Below are 21043 nucleotides of genomic sequence, written 5' to 3'. Positions count from 1 at the left end.
AGCCTGGACCAGGAGAAGGCTTTTGACAGGAAATCGCACACCTACATGATGGACGTTCTTTCCAAAATGGGGTTCAGGGAAGGGAATCTGCAATTGGATCAAACTGCTCTACACGAACATCAGTAGCGCAGTCTCAATCAATGGGTGGGAATCGGAAAGTTTCCTGATCCAATCTGGAGTCAGACAGGGCTGTCCTCTCTCCCCTGTCTTGTTTGTTTGCTGTGTTGAACCCTTTGCTGAGTCTATTAGGAAGGATGCGAGCATGAGAGGGGGTGACAATCCCAGGCAGCAGAGGCACTCAGGTGTGGTGGTCACCCGAGCCATTTTCCGCTTCATCTGGGGATCAACAATGGACTGGGTCCGGAGGGACACGATGTTCAAATCTCTGGTCAAGGGCGGGAAAAATGTACCCAACGTTGCCCTCATCCTGATGACCACCTTCGTGTGCGGCTGCATCAAGCAGTGTGTAGACCTCCAGTATGCAAACTGCAAGTGTCACTCCGTGCTGAGGTTCTATATGTTCCCAGTGTTGCGAAGGATGGGCCTGGTCACATTGCCGCGGAACGCTCCATGTAGTTGGACCGTGCTGTACCACCTATCCTTCGTGGAGCAGTTTCTGCGGGAAAACACCTTTGACCACTGATCCATCAGGCAGTGGTCTGCACGGAATGTTCTCAAGGCCCTACGGGAAAAGGAGATGGGGTATCCTGTCGGATGGTTCCCCGAGCAGACTACCAAAGTCATTTGGCAGAATGCCTCATCACCAGAACTTTCAAACAAGCACCAAGATGTAGTTTGGCTGGTGGTGAGAAGAGCCTTCCCCGTCAGATCCTTCCTGCACGCCCGAAGACTCGCCCCCTCCGCGCAATGCCCCCACGGTGGCTGTGGTGGGGAAGAGACGGTTGCCCACCTCCTCCTGGAATATGTCTTTGCAAAGCAGGTGTGGAAAGAGATGCATTGTTTTATGTCGAGGTTTATCCCAAGCAGCTCTGTAACACAGGAGTCTGTGCTCTACGGGCTGTTCCCAGGGACACACACCGAGACAGACATCAACTGCTGTTGGAGGACTATCAATTCGGTGAAAGACGCCCTTTGGTCTGCCCGAAACTTGCTGTCTTCCAGCGCAAGGAGTTGTCCACCACCGAATGTTGCAGACTGGCACATTCCAAGGACCAGGACTACGTGCTGAGGGATGCACTAAAGCTTGGGGTAGCCGCAGCAAAGGCTCAATGAGGAAAGACCACTGTGTAAGGTCCCCCCACCAGGCTGAACTGAGGGGCTGGATCCATGGGAAACTCCTCGAACTGTATCGGGAAAATGTTCATTTGCTGTAAATGTAAAACTGTAATTGGCATGACAAATGTGAAATGGAAGGGTTGTGAAGCAACTCATGATTGTGTTGAAGGAAACTGATCTCCCTTGCAATGTTTGTATTTTTTGGTGCTGTTTGAAACTGTTTGGCAATGTAATTTTTACAGATTTTTATGAATAAAGTATATTTTGGAAATTGGTCAGTTTCACAAACCCTGTCAGTTTCAGTGCAGGAAACACCGTCTCGGGGGAAATAACATCACAAGTGGGTCTGGTTCCAGTGACCGATTTAACGACTGCTGCAAAACTCCCGGATTCCCTCATTGCAGCGAAATCATTTTGAAATTATTTGAAAACAATGAGTGATTCTGGAGGAGTGATGTGGCTTTTCACTGAGGGCATGTGTCGACTGGGGAAATAACTAAGTGTGGAGCCTCGGGCACTGTTTACACAGCCCGTTTTGAAAATCAAATCCACTGCACATCCTTGCTGCAAATGAAATGTCAAACTCGGGGATTCCAGTTTTATACCCGAACACAGCACAGATTTATTCCAGTCAGTTCTGAACAGCCTATCCCATCTCCCGTTTCCAGGTCACTGCTCTCTCTGTGAGGCGGTGGGTGGCTCTTCGAAGAGCCTTTGTTGTGTGTTTGTGGGAAAGGGGCTGGTTTCTCAGCCGCCGAATCCGCAGAGAGTGCGGCCCTGCCGTTTCAGAGCGTACACCACATCCATGGCAGTGACCGTCTTGCGCTTGGCGTGCTCAGTGTAGGTGACCGCATCCCTGATCACATTCTCCAGGAAACCTTTCAACACCCCGCGAGTCTCCTCATAGATCAAACCCGAGATCCGCTTGACCCTGCCACGGCGAGCCAGGCGGAGGATTGCTGGTTTGGTGATGCCCTGGATATTATCACGAAGCACTGTGCGGTGCCGCTTTGCTCTGCCTTTGCCAGGTCCCTTGCATCCTTCACCTCTGCCAGACACTTTTTCCCAAAAGTATACTCCATTCATAAAAATCTGTTTAAAAAAAGCTTTACAAAACAGTCCAAAACAGCACCAAGTTGACATTCCAAAAGCGCAAAGGAAATCAGTTTTCTTCGATACAGGAGTGAGTTGCCTCACAACCCTTCCATTCCATTTTACATGCCATGTACATTTTACAGCAGACCCATGTTGGTGTCGACAGTCAGAGGGGTTTCCCATGGGTCCAGCCCTTTAGTTCACTCTGGTGGGAAGACCTTACACAGTGTTCTTTCCCCATTGAGCCTTTGCAGCGGCCATGATCCACAACATGACTGATTACTGCTGCAACTCCATATTTTGAAGCTAGCTTCAGTTCACCATTTGTGTGGTAATGAATGTGTAGTGTGTCACTGATCGAGCTTCTCTTACATGCATCATTAGCATCTTGTGTTTCAGACCATTTCCATTTCACATCTTTCTTCAACAACTTATGTAGTGGAGCTAACACCATTGCATGCTCAGGCAGAAATTGTGAGTAGTATTGGACCATGCCGAGAAAAGATCTAAGCTCAGACACATCTTTTTGTCTTTGGGGCTTTGACCATAGCCTCTATCTTCTCTTTCACTGGCTGGAGTTCTTTTCATTGATTTTCAGGCCAAGGTACACCACATGAAAAAACATGCTTCCAGTCTAACTTCAGCTTTCAAAGCCAGTCTTTCCCCATTATTATTGGTTTGTTGACATATCTCACTACCTTGTAGGGGAGAGGCTGGCATAGCAGTAATGTCACTGAACTGATAATCTCACGACTCAGACTAATGCCCTGGGGATATGGGTTTAAATCCCACCATGGCAGCTGGTGGAATTCAGATTCAATTCATTAATGAATAATATAAAATCTGAGTAGTGGTGCCATGCAACTATAATTGATTTTCATTAAAACCCATCTGGTTCACTCATACCCTTTACAGAAGGCAATCTGCTGTGCTTACCTGGTCTGGCCTGTATGTGATGCTGGCCCACAACAATGTGGTTTACTCTCACCTGTCCTCTGAAATGACCGAGCAAGCAATTCAGTTGTCAAGGGCAATTAGGAATGGGCAATAAATGCTGGCCTTGCCAGTGATGCCCGCCTCCCATGAAATAATGAATAAAAAACAGGTATCTTGAGGGGCCTGCCCTTATGTTGCACATTACACTCCATTTGCCAACACATTGCTAACACCTCACCAGAGTAGGTTTTCAATTGAGCTGTGCTCTCAGTTAGAGGTACATCACTGACTTTGCTCCCATACATTTCTCTATTCATGATGTAGCAATCCATGGTCGTAGCAATTTGCTATTTATTTACCAACAACATTGTACAAAAGTCTGCGTCATTTGAGTGATTGCTAGTGGCATAAATGCTGTAAAGCCCTTGCTCCTCTTTGGTTAGGCACTCTGGATTCACTTCAAGATTGTGAACTCCACCCTTATAACATCACTGTTTTCCATTACGACTGGAATTAGTTCCCTTTCCTTCTTTGGCCTCTGCTTGACAATTAAAACATTTTGCGTTTCTGTACTGACATGATTGTGCTGTGTGGTTGCCCTTATGGTGATAACAACACTAAACTGCTATCATTGGCACTCTTCTGGCTATGTCTGTCCACTTTAGACTTGGCTGAAGCACTTTAACAGTGGACAGAAGCCTGTACTAGTTACCAGCATGGGATAAAATTCCCTAACATTCTTTGATGCCATCTCCATGGAAACAGCAATCTTACACACGATCTCAAATGTAAGATTTTGTGTGTTTAGTAACTTTGATTGGATTCTTTTGTTCACAAATCCACACACAAATATGTCTCAAAATGCATGGTCTAAGAATGTGCCAAAGTTGCAACGGAATAAAAATTCTTCAGTGCCACAATATACTCACCAATTGCTTCACTACTTTTCTGATTTCTGGTTCCAAATTTATAGCATTCTGCTATCTCTAGTGGCTTAGGATTGAAATGTTCCTCCACGTTGGTGATTTTGTTTTGACTGGCACATATTTTGCTTTGTTCAGAGCAGGAAGCTTTGTCAGCATGCCAGACACTTCCAGGCCAATTTCCACAAGCAAAATTGTTTTCCTTTGCTCAGGAATTGCCTTATTCTGAGTCTTGACCGCCTCACCTACCAGTCCCAAAATATTCTTAACTCTAAGAACATGCCCATTCTTTCAATACAGGAACGGAATGTTGCTCAAAGCCTCTCATTAGTTGCCAGCTTTCAGCTGTATCACATGGGTACAGCCAAATTTCCTCAATGAGCACTAAGACCCTGCGGTATCCTATTCAACTCAGGAGACAGTCTGAGGCTCAGGCTGCCCACAACCCAGCTAAATTCTCCACTATCCGAGCAACTAAGTCACCAGGCTGATCTTGTTTACTGCAGTCCCTGCTGCTGTTTTCTGCCTATATTTACAGACTTTATCTTCCCCTAGTTGCCATTTTCTCTAATATTTTCAGGTGGGTCCAGCAGAGGAAATGGACACCAAATATGGCCAGTTCAAATAAGTGTTTATTCACGCCATTACATCATCACGTCATTACATTATTAGCATAATATACAAATGCACTACATATGTGAATCACGTCCTGATCACTTTTACTAGATATGTGTCTGAATAAGTGGAAACCCCTCACAATCAACACTGTCACCTTTCAGTGTTTTGTGGAGAAATTTCACGGCGTGACTTATGTGATTCCCTCATTTAATGTGTTTGTACAAATTTCAGAAAAATATGGAGATGCAAATAACTTACGAGAAATCGTCTAAACATATCTTCATGTCTGGCACTCACTCGCAAAGAACTGCAAACTCACAGACTCAGAAAGAACCCGGAGATGGAAATCAATGTTCAGCACAGCTAGAAAGATCTGCACTAATCTATAGCTCAAAAAACTCAAACACTTTATTTTGACCCTTTGATTTAGTTGGTCGAAGCACCTCTTTAATGAACAGATCAATCCTGGATTCAAATCCCCTTTAAGCCTGACTGTAACTTGGTTTTCCAACTACTTTATTGAGCAGCACAATAAGACAGGACAGTAACAAAAGCAAAATACTGCAGATGCTGGAAATCTGAAATGAAAACAGAAAGTGCTGGAAATACTCAGCGGGTCTGGTGGCATCTGTGGACAGAGAAGCAGAGTTAACCTTTCAGGACTGTGACATTTTATCAGAACTGCTGAAATGTTAACTCTGCTCCTCTCTGCACAGATGCTACCAGACCTGCTGAATATTTCCAGAATAAAAACAGAAAGTGCTGGAAATATTCAGCAGGTCTGGTAGCATCTGTGCAGAGAGGAGCAGAGTTAACATTTCAGCAGTTCTGATAAAATGTCACAGTCCTGAAAGGTTAACGCTGCTTCTCTGTCCACAGATGCCACCAGACCCGCTGAGTATTTCCAGCACTTTCTGTTTTTATTTAAAACAGGACTCTATCTGTCTTTGCTGAGCGAAGGATTTCGGAATGGATGTTTGACGATTGTCCCTTCTTGCACAGAAATTCACTGCAAATACTATAAAGGTACCTCAGTCAACCACACCTCCTTTGAGAGAAATTTGTTCATCATTGCATTTGATCTGGAAACCACTCTTGACATTAATCTCACTGAATCAGAGTGTGACGGATTGCATCTGTCAGTGTGTTCATGTCACTATGTGCTGCTTTCTACTGAGTCTGGGACACGATGCAAGGTGGAGGATTTGTCCGAGTTTTGGATTATATTGTCAGTTGAGAATGATAAAAACTGAAAGGAAGCAAATAAGAAATCCTTGTCCCCAGATTTGAGAATCTGTAGATCTGCTTTGGGAAAGTGAATCAGAGCAGAATGAAGGGTGAACTGTCTGATTGCCCAGAAGTGGTGAAAACACAGCTCAGTCAGCACGTTCTAATAAATAGGAGATACTGGAACGGCTGGCTGTACTTCATGTTGATAAGTCATGAGGACTGGATGAGATGGAACCAAGACTGCTGAGAGCTGTAAGGGTGGAAATTGCCAGAATCTTCTGATTTTTATTTTTTGGATTGACAGCTGCCAGCCATTTGTTTGTCGCAGGACACAATAACGGACTAAAGTGAATCTGCACCGAGCAAATATTAACGTCCCACATCTGCAGGTTTCTTCCAAAACATCGGGAATTTCAGCCTCAATCCTCGGACCTTTGATGTCCTGTTCCACTGATATTTTGTGCCCTGATTAAAATTGATCCTGGGAAGTCTGTCCTCTGAGCGGCCTGGCACTCCGAGTTCCTCTGCAGACATCCGGTTGCTGTTGGTAGACCAAAAGAGTCCTAAAACCCGAGAAGAAACCTCTCCCAGAGCCCTCCTAGTGTGTCTCCATTAGACCATGCAGCCACTACCTGTATAATGGATAGCAATGGTGAGGAGTATGAGTTATTTCAGTGCCTGCGTTTTGTGGAAATAGAGGATTAAAGATTTAAAATAATTAAAATCACTGAATAGATCCTCTGTGAGCAGGACTCAAACCAAACTGGGATAAGTCCAGTGGATTTCAATGTTGAAATCTTTAACCACTGGACCATGGCAGCTGAAATCACACCCCTTTTATACAGACCGAGAATCATCCTACACTGATCCACTTCTGTTCATTTTTGTGTCTAGTTTTAGTTTAGAGATACAGCACTGAAACAGGCCCTTCGGCCCACCGAGTCTGTGCCGACCATCAACCAACCATTTATACTAATCCTACACGAATCCCACATTCCAATAACATCCCCACCGGTCCCTTTATATTTCCCTACCACCTACCTATACTAGGGGCAATTTATGATGGCCAATTAACCTATCAACCTGCAAGTCTTTGGCATGTGGGAGGAAACCGGAGCACCCGGAGGAAACCCACGCAGACACAGGGAGAACTTGCAAACTCCGCACAGGCAGTACCCAGAATCGAACCCGGGTCGCTGGAGCTGTGAGGCTGCAGTGCTAACCACTGCGCAACTGTGCCTGGGACAAAAAAGTTCTGTGTAGCTGTCAATCAAAAAATGGTTGGAAGGAACTTCATTTATTCAAATACCAGCAGCCGCCAGTTGTCAATCAACTCAATCCCTTCAGCAATAGAGAGGGAGAAAGAGAGAGACTGTTAGAGAACTTCCTGCATTCAGTCCTGACCCTGTCACACTCAGCAGCTTCTCACCCAGACCCCACTCTCATCAACACTGAACATTGTTACTGAGACCCTTCAAATACTGTTTATAAAATGAATAAAGGTTCAAAGTTTATGACAGCTGGATTGAATGGAACCAAGTTTAATAAACTTTTCACTCTGACTTGATAACCACATTAGACAGTCCTTCAATTGGTAGCAAAGTTATCAGCTGTAAGAATGTTTTTACTGAGTTGAATAATTTCTGTGTGAGGAATGTTCCAGCATCATAAATGAATCCATTTGCAAATTGTTGATGGAAAGTGAGTGGTTTTATTGAAGAGGGTTTAAAGGAGGATGAGAGAATCGTGTGTGACAATGAAGTGGAATCAATGCAAGTAAAAACTGGAATGAAGGGGGTGGGGATCTCCTGGTCACATGGACTGATTGCAGAATTTTATAAAGATTTCTTTCATAGAGATTTTAACTCCATTTTATTTTTGTTATTTTTTTTCATGGGATGTAAGCATCGCTGGCAAGACCATCATTTATTGCCCATCCCTAATTGCCCTGGTTTTGGTGAGCTGCCTACTTGAACCACTGCAGTCCATATGTTATAGGTACACACACAGTGCTATTAGGGAGGGAGTTCCAGGATTTTGATATGCCCTAGGGAAGGGACGGCAAAATAGTTCCAAGTCAGGATGTGGATTGGAGGGGAGGTTGCTGATTGTAGTGTTCCCATGTGTCTGCTGCTCTTGTCCTTCTAAGGAATCAGGGGGATATCTCTCCGCTGGTTAGAGTCATACCTAGCAAAAAGGAAGATGGTTGTGGTTGTTGGAGGTCAATCATCTGAGCTCCAGGAGATCACTGCAGGAGTTCCTCAGGGTAGTGTCCTAGGCCCAACCATCTTCAGCTGCTTCATCAATAATCTTCTTCAATCATAAGGTCAGAAGTGGGGATTTTCGCTGATAATTGCACAGTGTTCAGCACCATTCGTGACTCCTCAGATACTGAAGCAGTCTGTGTAGAAATGCAACAAGTGCTCGACAGTATCCAGGACTTATCCAATGACCACCTTCAACAAGAGAGAATCTAAGCATCTCCCTTGACATTCAATGGCATTACCATTGCCGAATCCCCCACTATCAACATCCTAGGGGCTACCATTGACCAGAAATTGAACTGGAGTAGCCACAAAATACTGTGGCTACAAGAGCAGGTCACAGGCTAGTAATCCTGCAATGAGTAAGTCTCCTCCTGACTCCCCAAAGCCTGTCCACCATCTACAAGGCACAAGTCAGGAACGTGATGAAACACTCTCCACTTGTCTGGATGGATGCAGCTCCAAGAACACGCAAGAAGCTTGATACCATGCAGGACAAAGCAGCCCACTTGATTGGCACCCCATCCACAAACATTCACACCCTCCACCAGCGCGCACAGTGGCAGCAGTGTGCACCATCTACAAGATGCACTGCAGCAACACACCGAGGCTCCTTAGACAGCACTTTCCAAACCCACAACCGATACCAATTAGAAGTACAAGGGCAGCAAATGCATGGGAACACCACCACCAGCAAGTTCCCCTCCAAGTCACACACTATCCTGATGTGGAACTATATTGTCGTTCCTTCACTGTCACTGGGTCAAAGCCCTGGAACTCCCTTCCTAACGGCATTGTGTGTGTACCTACCTCACATGGACTGCAGCGGTTCAAGAAGGCAACTCACCACCACCTTCTCCAGGGCAATTAGGGATGGGCAATAAATGCTGGCCTAGCCAGCAACACCCACATCCCATGAATGATTTTTTAAAAATGGTGGTCGAGTTCACGTGTTTGGAAGGTGCTGTCTCGGATTGTAAACACTGCTGCCACTGTACACCAGTGGTGGAAGGAGTGAATATTTAAGGTGGTGGACGGGGTGTTGATCAAGGGAGCTACTTTGTCCTGGATGGGGTCGAGCTTCCAGAGTGAAGTTAGAGCTGAACTCAGCTAGGCAAGTGGAGAGTATTCTATTACACACCTCACTTGTGCCATGTAGATGGTGGACAGGGTTTGGTGAATCAGGAGCTGTGTTACTCAGAGAATAACATAAAAGGTGTTGCCATGGTTACCCACATGGGTCCTAGTTATGCCTGTCTTTTTGTGGTGTATGTCAAACATTCCTTTTTCCTGTCCTACTCAGGGCCCCACCCCCCAGCTCTTTTTCCGGTAGAATGATGACTGTGTCAGTGTCATTTCCTGCTCCCGCCCGGAACTGGAAAACTTCATCAACTTTGTTTCCAATTTCCACCCTTCCCTCACCTTCACATGATCTATCTCCGACACTTCCCTTCCCTTTGTGACTTCTCTGTCTCCATCTCTGAATTTAAGGCTGTCCGCTAATATTCTTTCTAAGCCCACCGACTCCCACAGTTACCTTGACTACACTTTCTCACACCCTGCTTCCTGTAAGGACTCCATTCCATTCTCCCAGTTTCCCCATCTCTGACACATCATTTCTGATGATGCAACCTTCGACAACAGCAGTTCTGATATGTCTTCCTTTTTCCTCAACCGAGGATTCCCCCACACTGTGGTTGACAGGGCCCTCAACCGTGTCTGACCCATTTCCTGCACTTCTGCCCTCATCCCTTCCCCTCCCTCCCAGAACTGCAACCAAGTTCCACCCGACCTGCCTGCACATCCAAAGGATCATCCTCCACTATTTCTGCCACCTCCAGCATGATGCCATTATCAAACACATCTTCCCCTCCACTGCCCTGTCAGCATTCCCCTTCCCATGGCCTCTTCCCATATAATCGCAGGAGGCATAGATCCTGCCCTTTTACCTCCTCTCTCCTCACCATCCAAGGCCCCAAGCACTCCTTCCAGGTGAAGCAGCGATTTACTTGTACTTCTTTCAATTTAGTCTTCTGTATTCGCTGCTCACAATGCGGCACCTCTACATTGGGGAGACCAAACGCAGATTGGGTGACTGCTTTGCGGAACATCTCTGGACAATCTGTAAGCATGAACCCAAGCTTCAGGTTGCTTGCCACTTCACTTCACCACACTGTTCTCATACCCACATTTCTGTCCTCGGTCTGCTGCAGTGTTCCAGTGAAGCAAGCTCCAGGAACAGAACCTCATTTTCTGATTAGACACTCAAAAGCCTTCCGGACTGAACATTAAGTAAAATAATTTCAGAGCATGGCTGGATCTTTTTTATTATTTTATTTTATTTTGATTGATAATTTTTTGTTACCATGTTCCTGCCTGAATCTTGGTTTTTCAAGTTTGTGCTTTTGGAGAGAGCTGTTCATTATTCTGTCATTAACACTGTCTGTACACTAATGTTTTGCCCTTCACTGCACCATTAGCACTCTCCCTTTGTCTTTGCTGCATGACCTGCTTGTCAGTTAATCTCTCCTGCCCTAACACTTTTTGTTGAATTCCAAGATATATTTTATTCATAAAAATCTGTAAAAAATACATTACAAAAATACAAACAATGCAAAGGAGATCAGTTTCCTTCAATACTGGAGTGAATTGCCTCACCACCCTTCCATTTCATTTTACATTTTATAGCAAACAAAAATTTTCCGGATACAGTTCAAGGGGTTTTCCATGGATCCAGCCCCTCCGTTCAGCTTGGTGGGGGGACCTTACACATTGGTCTTTCCCCATTGAGTCTTTGCTGCGGCTGCCCCAAGCTTTAGTGCGTTCCTCAGCACGTAGTCCTGGACCTTGGAATGTGCCAGTCTGCAACATTCGGTGGTGGACAACTCTTTGCGCTGGAAGACCAGCAAGTTTTGTGCAGACCAAAGGGCGTCTTTTACCAAATTGATAGTCTTCCAGCAGCAGCTGATGTTTATCTCGGTGCGCGTCTCTGGGAACAGCCCGTAGAGCACAGACTCTTGTGTTACAGAGCTGCTTGGGATGAATCTCAACAAAATCCACTGCATCTCTTTCCACACCTGCTTTGCAAAGACACATTCCAGGAGGAGGTGGGCAACCGTCTCCTGCCTGAACACACACCTTCCTTTTTGTTCTCTTCCCCACCTCCACCTACCCTCCCCACCCCTCCGCCATCCCCACTTCACTTACTTAAAACTTATTACATTGAGTGTGGAACAAATTCCATCAATCTTTTGTACTGTATGAGATTAAGCTTGTCACACTTTCTGGTACATTATATGACAGCAAATTTAATTCTAAATCTATCTCTGTTGTACTGTATCTGAGTGTGAGATTATTTGATGTCAGTCTATGGAACTAAATGTGATTGTGTGATTCATTCTGTCTGTCAATCATGAGTATTGTATGTGAATGTGTGGCAGCTTCTGTATCTATCTGCTACTGTGGGTGAATGTGGATATTATTCTGTATCTGTCAGTGTCTGGAACTAAATGTGAGTGTGAGATTCATTCTGTATGCACCAGTCTTACAGTCAGAATGTGATTGTTTGATTCATTCTCTATGTGTCAGTCTAAGGTATTATGTATGTGTGTGGTTTTAATTAAGTGTCTGTCACTTTATGTGAGCTTGGGTCTCATTGTATATTTGTCAGTCTCTGGTTCTTTCTGTGAGAGTGAGATTAATTCTCTATCTGCTGGTCTCTGAAATTAATTGATTTTGTGACTCACTATGTGTCTGTCAGTCTCTGCTAGTGTATGTGAGTGATATCTGTTATGCATATATTATTTTCTGGTACTGGAAGTGAATGTTGGATTTATTCTTTAGCTGTTAGTCTCTGGTACAACGTATGAGTGTGGGTCCCATTCAGTATTAGTCAATTTCTGGTACAGTCTGCATGTGCACATCCAGAGCTCATTCTGCATTTGGCAGTCTCTGGTACTTAATGTGTGTTACAATTCATTTTTTATGTGTCTGTTTCTGGGACAGTCAGTTAAAGTGGAATTAATTTTGTATCTCTCAGCTACTGGTATTGTCTACAAGTGTGGTACATTCTGTATCTATGAGACTCTGGTGCAGGATTCCTCTGTACCGGTACTTAATATGTATTTCAGGGATGGTATTGAGAACTATTTGTTTAACGCCATAATGTATCACAATTTGCCTCATTTTAACTGTGTGTTTTATTGAGTTGTGGTATGAGAGTTTTAGGAACATAGGAGCAGGACACCCAGCATGCTCTGCCATTCAATAGGATCAGGACTGATCAACCACTTCAATGCCTTTTTTCCCACACTATCCTCATATCCCCTTATGTCATTTGTATTTACAAATCTGTCAATCTCTGCTTTAAACATACTCAATGACTGAGCTTCCACAGTTCTCTGGGGTAAAGAATTCCTAATGTTTAACAACCCTCTGAGTAAAGAAATTTCTCCTCATCTCTGTTTGTTTTGGACGAGTATTTAGTCTGTAACTCTGAACACATTTGTGAATGATGACATATATTTCAAACTCACAAATGGTGTGCTCAGTATAATTAGAATCATTGAATTGATACTCTATCTTTCATTACAGCTCTGACAGAGATTATTGGATTGGTATGTAATGTGTAGTGCAGTCTGCACTAATTGGCATAATACTGTAACTTTCCTTTTGATACTGTATGAGATGTTTGTACTACATTGTAATCTGTCTCTCAGTCTGCACTCTGGTCTACATTCTTAGGATTCATTCTGTACCTTTCCATCAGCTGCTCTACCTCATATTTAATTTGTAGCTTAGGCTGCACTTTTGTGAGATTGATCCGGTGCCTTTCAATCTGATAGTGTGTGTGATTTTGAACTGAGATCAATGGACCTACCTTTCAGCAGTACTGAGTTGGGCTGAATTGGAAACAACTTCTGCCTCTCAGGCATTGTTTGATTGTCTGCTGGGAGAGTGGAGTGTGGTGGTGCGTGGGGGGAGGGTTGCGTGGGGAGGGGGGAGCGTAATGCAGTATCTTACACATTCAATGTCTCTTGATCATCTCCATTGACAACCCCATCTGGCTAATTGAATCAGGGAGCACTCCCACTGTCTTGTTTAGTCTTTTAGAATGCAAATGTGCAGCCATATTTTCAGCCATTGTTGTGGTCTTTTTAAACAAGGTATTTGAAGTCCATAACAGTTCATACGACAAAATTAATATGTCTCGTTTTTGACAGGTGTGGTTTTCGGCATAACATGAATGTAATATTTCAATTAATAATCATTATGACCAACCACAAAGGATGATCAGTAATACAAAGAGTGTCAGTGTCTGATTCCACTGCAGCACTCAGCTTCTGCTGATCAGGTTTTCTTTGGTAGTTTTACAACAAGTTAGTGACATCCAGGAACAACCCAACATCTGCACTGCTCCATGAATGGGAATACCTGCTGGAGCAGGGATGTATGCATAAGTCAGGATTTTATTTCCACCTGGCAATATTATGTAAGAACATAATAACTAGGTGCAGGATTAGGCCATTCCACCAATTGAGCCTGCTCCACCATTCAATAAAATCATGGCAGATCTAATCATGGCCTCAACTTCACTATCCTGCCTGCCCCTATAACCCTTCATTCCCTTGTAGATCAAAAGTCAGTCTAACTCAGCCTTAAATATATTCAATGACCAGTCTCCACCATCCTCTTGGGTAGAGAATTCCAAAGAATAGCAGCCCTTTGAGAGAAGATATTCCTCCTCAACTACATCGAAAATGAGACCCCTTATTTTGAAACTGTTCCCCCGAGTTCTTGATTCCCTCATGAGGGGAAACATCATCTCAGTAAATACCCTGTCAAGCCCCCTCAGAATCTTATGTATTTCAATAAGATTGACTCTCATTCTTCTAAACTCCAATGAGTGCACCACAACCAGGTCAACCTTTCCACATAACACAACACCTTCATCCCAGAAATCAACCTAGTGGTTCTTGCCTGAACGACCTCCAATGCAAATATATCTCTCCATAAATAAGGAGACCAAAACTGCATGCAACACTCAAGGTGTGGTCGAACCAACAACTTGAACATTTCTACCCCATCCCCCTTGGAATAAAGGCCAACATTCCATTTGCCTTCCTAATTACTTGCTGTACTTTCATGCTAACATTTTGTGATTCATATACAAGGACCCCCTGATTCTCTGTACCACAGCATTCTGCAGTCTCTCTCTATTTAAATAATATTCTGCTTTTCTTCACATCATACCAAAGTGGATAACCTCACATTTTCCCACATTATACTTCATTGCCAAATTTTTGTCCACACACTTAACCTGCCTTTATCCCTTTGCAAACTCATTGTGGCCTCCTCACAACTTTCCCACCTATATTTGTATCACCAGCAAATTTGGTTACAATACACTCGATCCCTTCATCTAAGCCAGTAATTATAGATTGTAAGTGGTTGAGACCCCAACACCGATCCCTGTGGCACACCATTAGTTAGTTTGCCAAACTGAAAAATGACCCATTGAACCCAATTCCCTGTTTCTTGTTAGGTAGCCAATCCTCTATCCATGCTAATATATTACACCTGAACACCATGAGCTCTTATCTTGTGTCTTTTACATGGCACTTTATCGAACACCTTTTAAACTCCAAATAAACAACATCTACTGATATAAAAACAGGAAATGCTGGAAATACTCAGCAGGTCTGGCAGCATCTGTGGAGAGAGAAGCAGAGTTAACGTTTCGGGTCAGTGACACGTCTTTGGAACTGGCAAATATTAGAAATGTCAAAGGTTCTAAGCAAGTAAAGCGGGGGTGGGGCAAGAGATAAGAAAGGAGAAGGTGTAGATAGGACAAGGTCACAGAGAATAACTGACCAGAAGGTCATGGAGCAAAGGCAAACAATATGTTAATGATGTGTTGAAAGCCAAAGCATTATTACAGATAGGGTGTTAACGGACTGAAAATTGAATAGCAGCAAGTACAGACATAAAAAAAAACAGTGGGTAAGCCAATTGAACAGACTAAGATGAAATAAAATAAACATACAAAAAAATGTAAAAAGAAAAAATAACTAAAAATGAAAGTAAAATGGGGGGCTGTCATGCAATGAAATTATTGAACTCAATGTTCAGTCCGGCAGGCTGTAGTGTGCCTAATTGGTAAATGAGATGCTGTTCCTCGAGCTTTCGTTGATGTTCACCGGAACACTGCAGCAAGCCCATGATAGAGATGTGAGCATGAGAGCAAGGGGGAGTGTTGAAATGGCAAGCGACCGGAAGCTCAGGGTCCTGCTTGCGGACTGAGCGGAGGTGTTTCGCAAAGCGGTCATCCAGTCTGCGTTTGGTCTCCCCAATGTAGAGGAGACCACATTGTGAGCAGCAAATACAGTATACTACGTTGAAAGAAGTACAAATAAGTTGCTGCTTAACCTGAAAGGAGTGTTTGGGGCCTGGGATAGTGAGGAGAGAGGAGGTAAATGGGCAGGTATTACACCTCCTGCGATTGCAGAGGAAGGTGCCATGGGAAGGGGACGAGGTGGTGGGGGTAATGGAGAAGTGGACCAGGGTGTGGCGGAGGGAAAGATCCCTTCAGAATGCTGACAGGGGAAGGGAGGGGAAGATGCGTTCGGTCGTGGCATCATGCTGGAGGTGGCGGAAATGGCGGAGGATGATCCTTTGGATATGGAGGCTGATGGGGTGGAAAGTGAGGACAAGGGGAACCCTGTCACGGTTCTGGGAGGAAGGGGAAGGGGTGAGGATAGAGGTGCGGGAAATGGGCCCGACACGGTTGAGGGCCCTGTCAACCACGGTGGGGGGAATCCTCTGTTGAGGAAAAAGGAAGACATATCAGAAGTGCTGTCATGGAAGGTAGCATCATCAGAGCAGATCACTACATCTACTGGTTCCCCTTCATATACCCTGCTTGTTACATCCTCAAAAATAATTTTGTCAAATATGATTTCTTTTTCATAAATCCATGTTGACTCTGCATGATTGTACATTAATTTTCTGAATGTTCTGCTACCACTTACTTAATCATGGATTTCAGCATTTTCCCAATGACAGACATTAGGCTAGCAGGCCTATCATTACCTGCTTTTTGAATAGGGGTTTCACATTTGCGGTTTTAATATCCACTGGGACTGTTCCAGAATCTCGGGAATTTAAGATTACAACCAATGCATCCACTGTAGCCATTTCTTTTAAACTCTAGGATGCAGGCCATCAGGTCCAGGGGATCTGTCAGTCTTTAGTCCCATTAGTTTTCCAACTACATTTTTTCTAGCGATAGGGATTGTTTCAAGTTCCTTCTCTTACTCTGCACTCACTCTGTTCCATGAGCAGATTCTCAGTGAGAAGCGGCGCTCAGATCACCGGAGGTAAAAAAGAACAGAATTCAAACTGTCTAAATGAAAAACAGACCAGAATTGACCCAGATACTGTCATTATTAAATTAATTAATCAGCGCCAAACCACTTATCATTAATGCACCAGGAGGGTCTCCGAATTTATGAAATTGAAGGTGGCAGCATTTATTAAATTGTTGATGGACACCCTGTAGTTCAGTTCTTCATTTAACTGGGGGTGGGTGGGTACAGGGGGATGTGTGAGGAGAGAAACAGAGCGCAATCCAGAGAGGGAACGGAAAACACACCTGGACAGATGTGAAACAGGTCAATCCACTGTTACAATAACTCCATCACTGACTCCCTCCTGACAGTAACCAGCCCTTTCACAGAGACTGTCGGTGGCTCTGAAAAGAGCCTTTGGGTTATTGGATGACATTTTGGCCGCTTTACTTTTTCTGGGAGCTCTGAGCGCTGGTTTTCTTGGGCAGCAGCACGGCCTGGATATTAGGCAGCACCCCGCCCTGAGTGATGGTCACTCCTCCCAGAAGCTTGTTGAGCTCCTCGTCATTGCGGACCGCCAGCTGCAGGTGTCTGGGGATGATGCGGCTCTTCTTGTTGTCCCGGGCCGCATTACCGGCCAGCTCGCCGATTTCAGCGGTCAGATACTCGAGCACAGCAGCCAGATAGACCGGGGCTCCGGCACCCACACGCTCAGCATAGTTACCCTTTCTCAGGAGCCTGTGAACACGACCCACCGGGAACTGCATTCCAGCCTGGGAGGAGCGAGACTTGGCCTTGGCCCGAGCTTTCCCGCTGGTCTTTCCTCTTCCAGACCTTTTTTTTTATTTCCAAAATATACTTTATTCATCAAAATCTGGAAAAAAAAATACATTACCGGACAGTTTCAAACAGCATCAAGTCAAAAAATACAAACAGTGCAAAGGAGGTCAGTTTCCTTCAATAAAGGAGTGAGTTGCCTCACAACCATTTCATTTGTCATGCCAGATACATTTTTACATTTTATAGCACACAAATATTTTCCAGATAAAGTTCGAGGGGTTTTCCATGGATCCAGCCCCTCCATTCAGCTTGATGAGGGGAACTTACACAGTGGTCTTTCCCCATTGAGCCTTTGCTGCGGCTGCCCCAAGCTTTAGTGCGTCCCTCAGCACATAGTCCTGGACCATGGAATGTGCCAGTCTGCAACATTCGGTCATGGACAACACTTTGTGCTGGAAGACCAGCAAGTTTCGGGCAGACCAAAGGGCGTCTTTCACCGAATTGATAGTCCTCCAGCAGTAGTTGATGTTTATCTCGGTGTGCGTCCCTGGGAACAGCCCATAGAGCACAGATTCCTGTGTTGCAGAGCTGCTTGGGATGAACCTCGACAAAAACCACTGCATCTCTCTCCACACCTGCTTTGCAAAGACACATTCCAGAAGGAGGTGGGCAACCGTCTCTTTCTCACCACAGCCACCTCGAGGGCATTGTGCGGAGGGGGTGAGACTTCAGGCGTGCAGGAAGGATCTGACGGGGAGGGCTCTTCTCACCACGAGCCAAGCTACATCTTGGTGCTTGTTTGAAAGTTCTGGTGATGAGGCGTTCTGCCAAATGATTTTGGCGGTCTGCTCGGGGAACCATCCGACCGGATCCACCATCTACGTTTCCCGTAGGGCCTTGAGGACATTCCGTGCAGACCACTGCCTGATGGATTGGTGGTCAAAGGTGTTTTCCGCAGAAACCTTCCCACGCAGGATAGGTGGTACGGCACGGTCCAACTGGATGGAGCGTTCCGCGGCAATGTGACCAGGTCCATCCTTCTCAACATCGGGTACAGATAGAACCTCAGCACGTAATGACACTTGGTGTTTGCGTACTGAGCAGAAGACGGCAACGTCATCCATGTATGAGAAAAGCTCGAGTAGACTATGCTAGAATTCCCCAGAATGTAGAAGAATGACAAGTAATCGTACTGACAAATAAAAATCTTAAGTGGTTTGACACAAAGGCTCATAGTCTCAGTCTGAAGGGCTCAGTCATTCAGGACTGAGAAGAGATTTTTTTTCACTCTAATGGTTGTTAATCTTTGGAATTCTCTTCCCCAGAGAGCTGTGGATGCTCAATCATTGCGTATATTCAAGAGAGAGATTAATAGGTTTTTGGACACTTAGGTGATCAAGGGATCAGCCCTAATCTTATCGAATGGCAGAGCTATTTCGAAGGGCCGAGTGGCCTAATCCTCCTTCTTATGCAAAGTTCCATTCTGTAAGAAATGGGACCTTTAATAACTGGTTCTTCTCATAATAATGTCGAATGCTTATAGCAATATATTATAGCGGCACATTGGCGCAGTGGTTAGCACTGCAGCCTCACAGCTGCAGCGACCCCGGTTCGATTCTGGGTACTGCCTGTACGGAGTTTGCAAGTTCTCCCTGCGACCATGTGGATTTTCGCTGGGTGCTCCGGTTTCCACCCACAGCCAAAGACTTTCAGGTTGATAGGTAAATTGGCCATTATAAATTGCCCCTAGTATAGGTGTGGGGATGTGGTAGGAATATAGGATTAGTATAAATGGGTAGTTGATGGTCAGCACAGACTCAGTGGGCCGAAGGGCCTGCTTCAGTGCTGTATCTCTAAATAAATAAAAGTAGCAGACAGAGCATGAGGCCACCCATAGAAAAGCAGTTCTTAGCAGCGAGGGTCAGCACTGGTATAAACAAAGATAGGGGCTGAGGAGTATGCTGTTCCTGAGGTGGTCATAATAGAAGCCACTGGACACCATAGACATTCCTGAACTGATAGATGGAGTCTTCTTGCACTTTGTGTACCCTGTTATCAGTACAAGTGTCTAGTGAAAGCTAAAAATGGGCTCCAGTATAAGATATACTGAAAGATGACCTTGAGCAAAAGTGATGGACAAAGTTGGGGGGGGGGGGGTGTGGCCACCCTGATACTTCAGTTACCTGTCCTGTATTCATTGGTTAGAAGTGTTTGAACAAATGATTGACATAGGGTACCAGTCCCGAGAAATAAAGTATATAAACAGGTGCTCGACAGGGAAATAGTCAGTCTTATTCAGACAGGAGAGCTTCCCAAAGCTCGGCTTCAGCTGAGTGTTAGACTTTGGCCTAACACTTTGGTTGGCTGAAGAAGACTGAGGACACCAACACCAACACCTCGCCTGCTTCATCGTCAGGGAGACTGTCAACACTGTTCTTCCCCACTGTATGATCCGGATCTGTAATCCATTCAATCTGTTATGGGTCGTACCTCTAATTCATCTATTTAGCTTACGCATCATCATATTTAAACTGTTCATATTTAAACTGATACTTCTTAATATTACATTAAACTGTTGCTTCTTAATAAACTATTTTAAAATCACATTATGAGCTCGGTCCCCTTCTTTGTGTGTCTGTGAAGACCGAACCAAAATCTTACAATTCCTTCCCAGGGAATATTTCATTCTTCAAAAAGAGAAACTTGCTGGAAATCTGAATAACAGAAGATTCTGGAAACACTCAGCAGTTCCAGCAGTATCTATGGAGAGAGGAAGGCAGGAGCAACGTTTCAGGTCTATAGAAGGGTCACAGAACTGGACCATTAACCTGAGCTTCTCTTCTCCACAGTTGTTTCTGGACTGGCTGAGTGTTTTCAGTATTTTAGTTTTTTTTTGTATTTCATCCCTTTCCCTTTTGACTGTTTGCTGTGAAACTTTCAGCGTTGTGCTCAGTTCTTTGTGTAGTTATGTTTTCTTTGTTTGAAGTGATGTAAATAGTATCCTAAAATATCAGACAGAAATACTGCTCAATTTAGTGTAAAATATAACAGGGCACATTTACAAATATCTAATCAATTAAGGCAATTTTTAAAAATAAGAATCAATTACCTTTATTTTCAATATAAAAATATGAAGCAATATGAGTGCAGCACTTACAGACAAAATCTATTACCTCACATTACCTGCATCTTTAACCTTGACAGACTGTGTAAATTTCTTCTCCTATGTTACAGTTCTCACTTTCAGCTAGCAAATGTCAGCAATCTGTGATGCAGTGCAGTTTACAGATCAGACCGTCAGTCACAACATGCAATGATTGTTCAGCTTATGTTGGACAGGTGGAACTTAGAAATATTGGGAATGGAGACAAAGAACAAAGAACAAAGAAAATTACAGAACAGGAACAGGCCCTTCGGCCCTCCAAGCCTGCGCCGATCCAGATCCTCTTTCTTAACATGTCGCCTATTTTCTAAGGGTCTGTATCTCTTTGCTTCCTGCCCATTCATGTATCTGTCTAGATACATCTTAAAAGACGCTATCGTGCCCGCGTCTACCACTTCCGCTGGCAACGTGTTCCAGGCACCCACCACCCTCTGCGTAAAGAACTTTCCA

General features: G+C 44.4%; 1 protein-coding gene across 1 annotated transcript; it reads right to left on the bottom strand.

Annotated features, from left to right (window-relative positions):
- Positions 1 to 6407: 6407 nt before the first annotated feature.
- Positions 6408 to 17477, bottom strand: LOC137365876 (histone H2A-like; the record flags this gene model as incomplete). Its single annotated transcript, XM_068028119.1, has 3 exons — positions 6408 to 6579; positions 10752 to 10882; positions 17118 to 17477. Coding segments are annotated over 3 exons (663 nt in total), but the record flags the coding sequence as incomplete, so codon positions are not given.
- Between the last annotated feature and the right edge of the window lie 3566 nt (positions 17478 to 21043).

The sequence above is a fragment of the Heterodontus francisci genome, unplaced genomic scaffold (genome assembly GCF_036365525.1).
Source record: "Heterodontus francisci isolate sHetFra1 unplaced genomic scaffold, sHetFra1.hap1 HAP1_SCAFFOLD_58, whole genome shotgun sequence".
Lineage (NCBI taxonomy): Eukaryota > Metazoa > Chordata > Chondrichthyes > Heterodontiformes > Heterodontidae > Heterodontus > Heterodontus francisci.
Note: the sequence above shows the minus strand (reverse complement) of the source record. Positions and strands in the feature narration are given on the sequence as shown.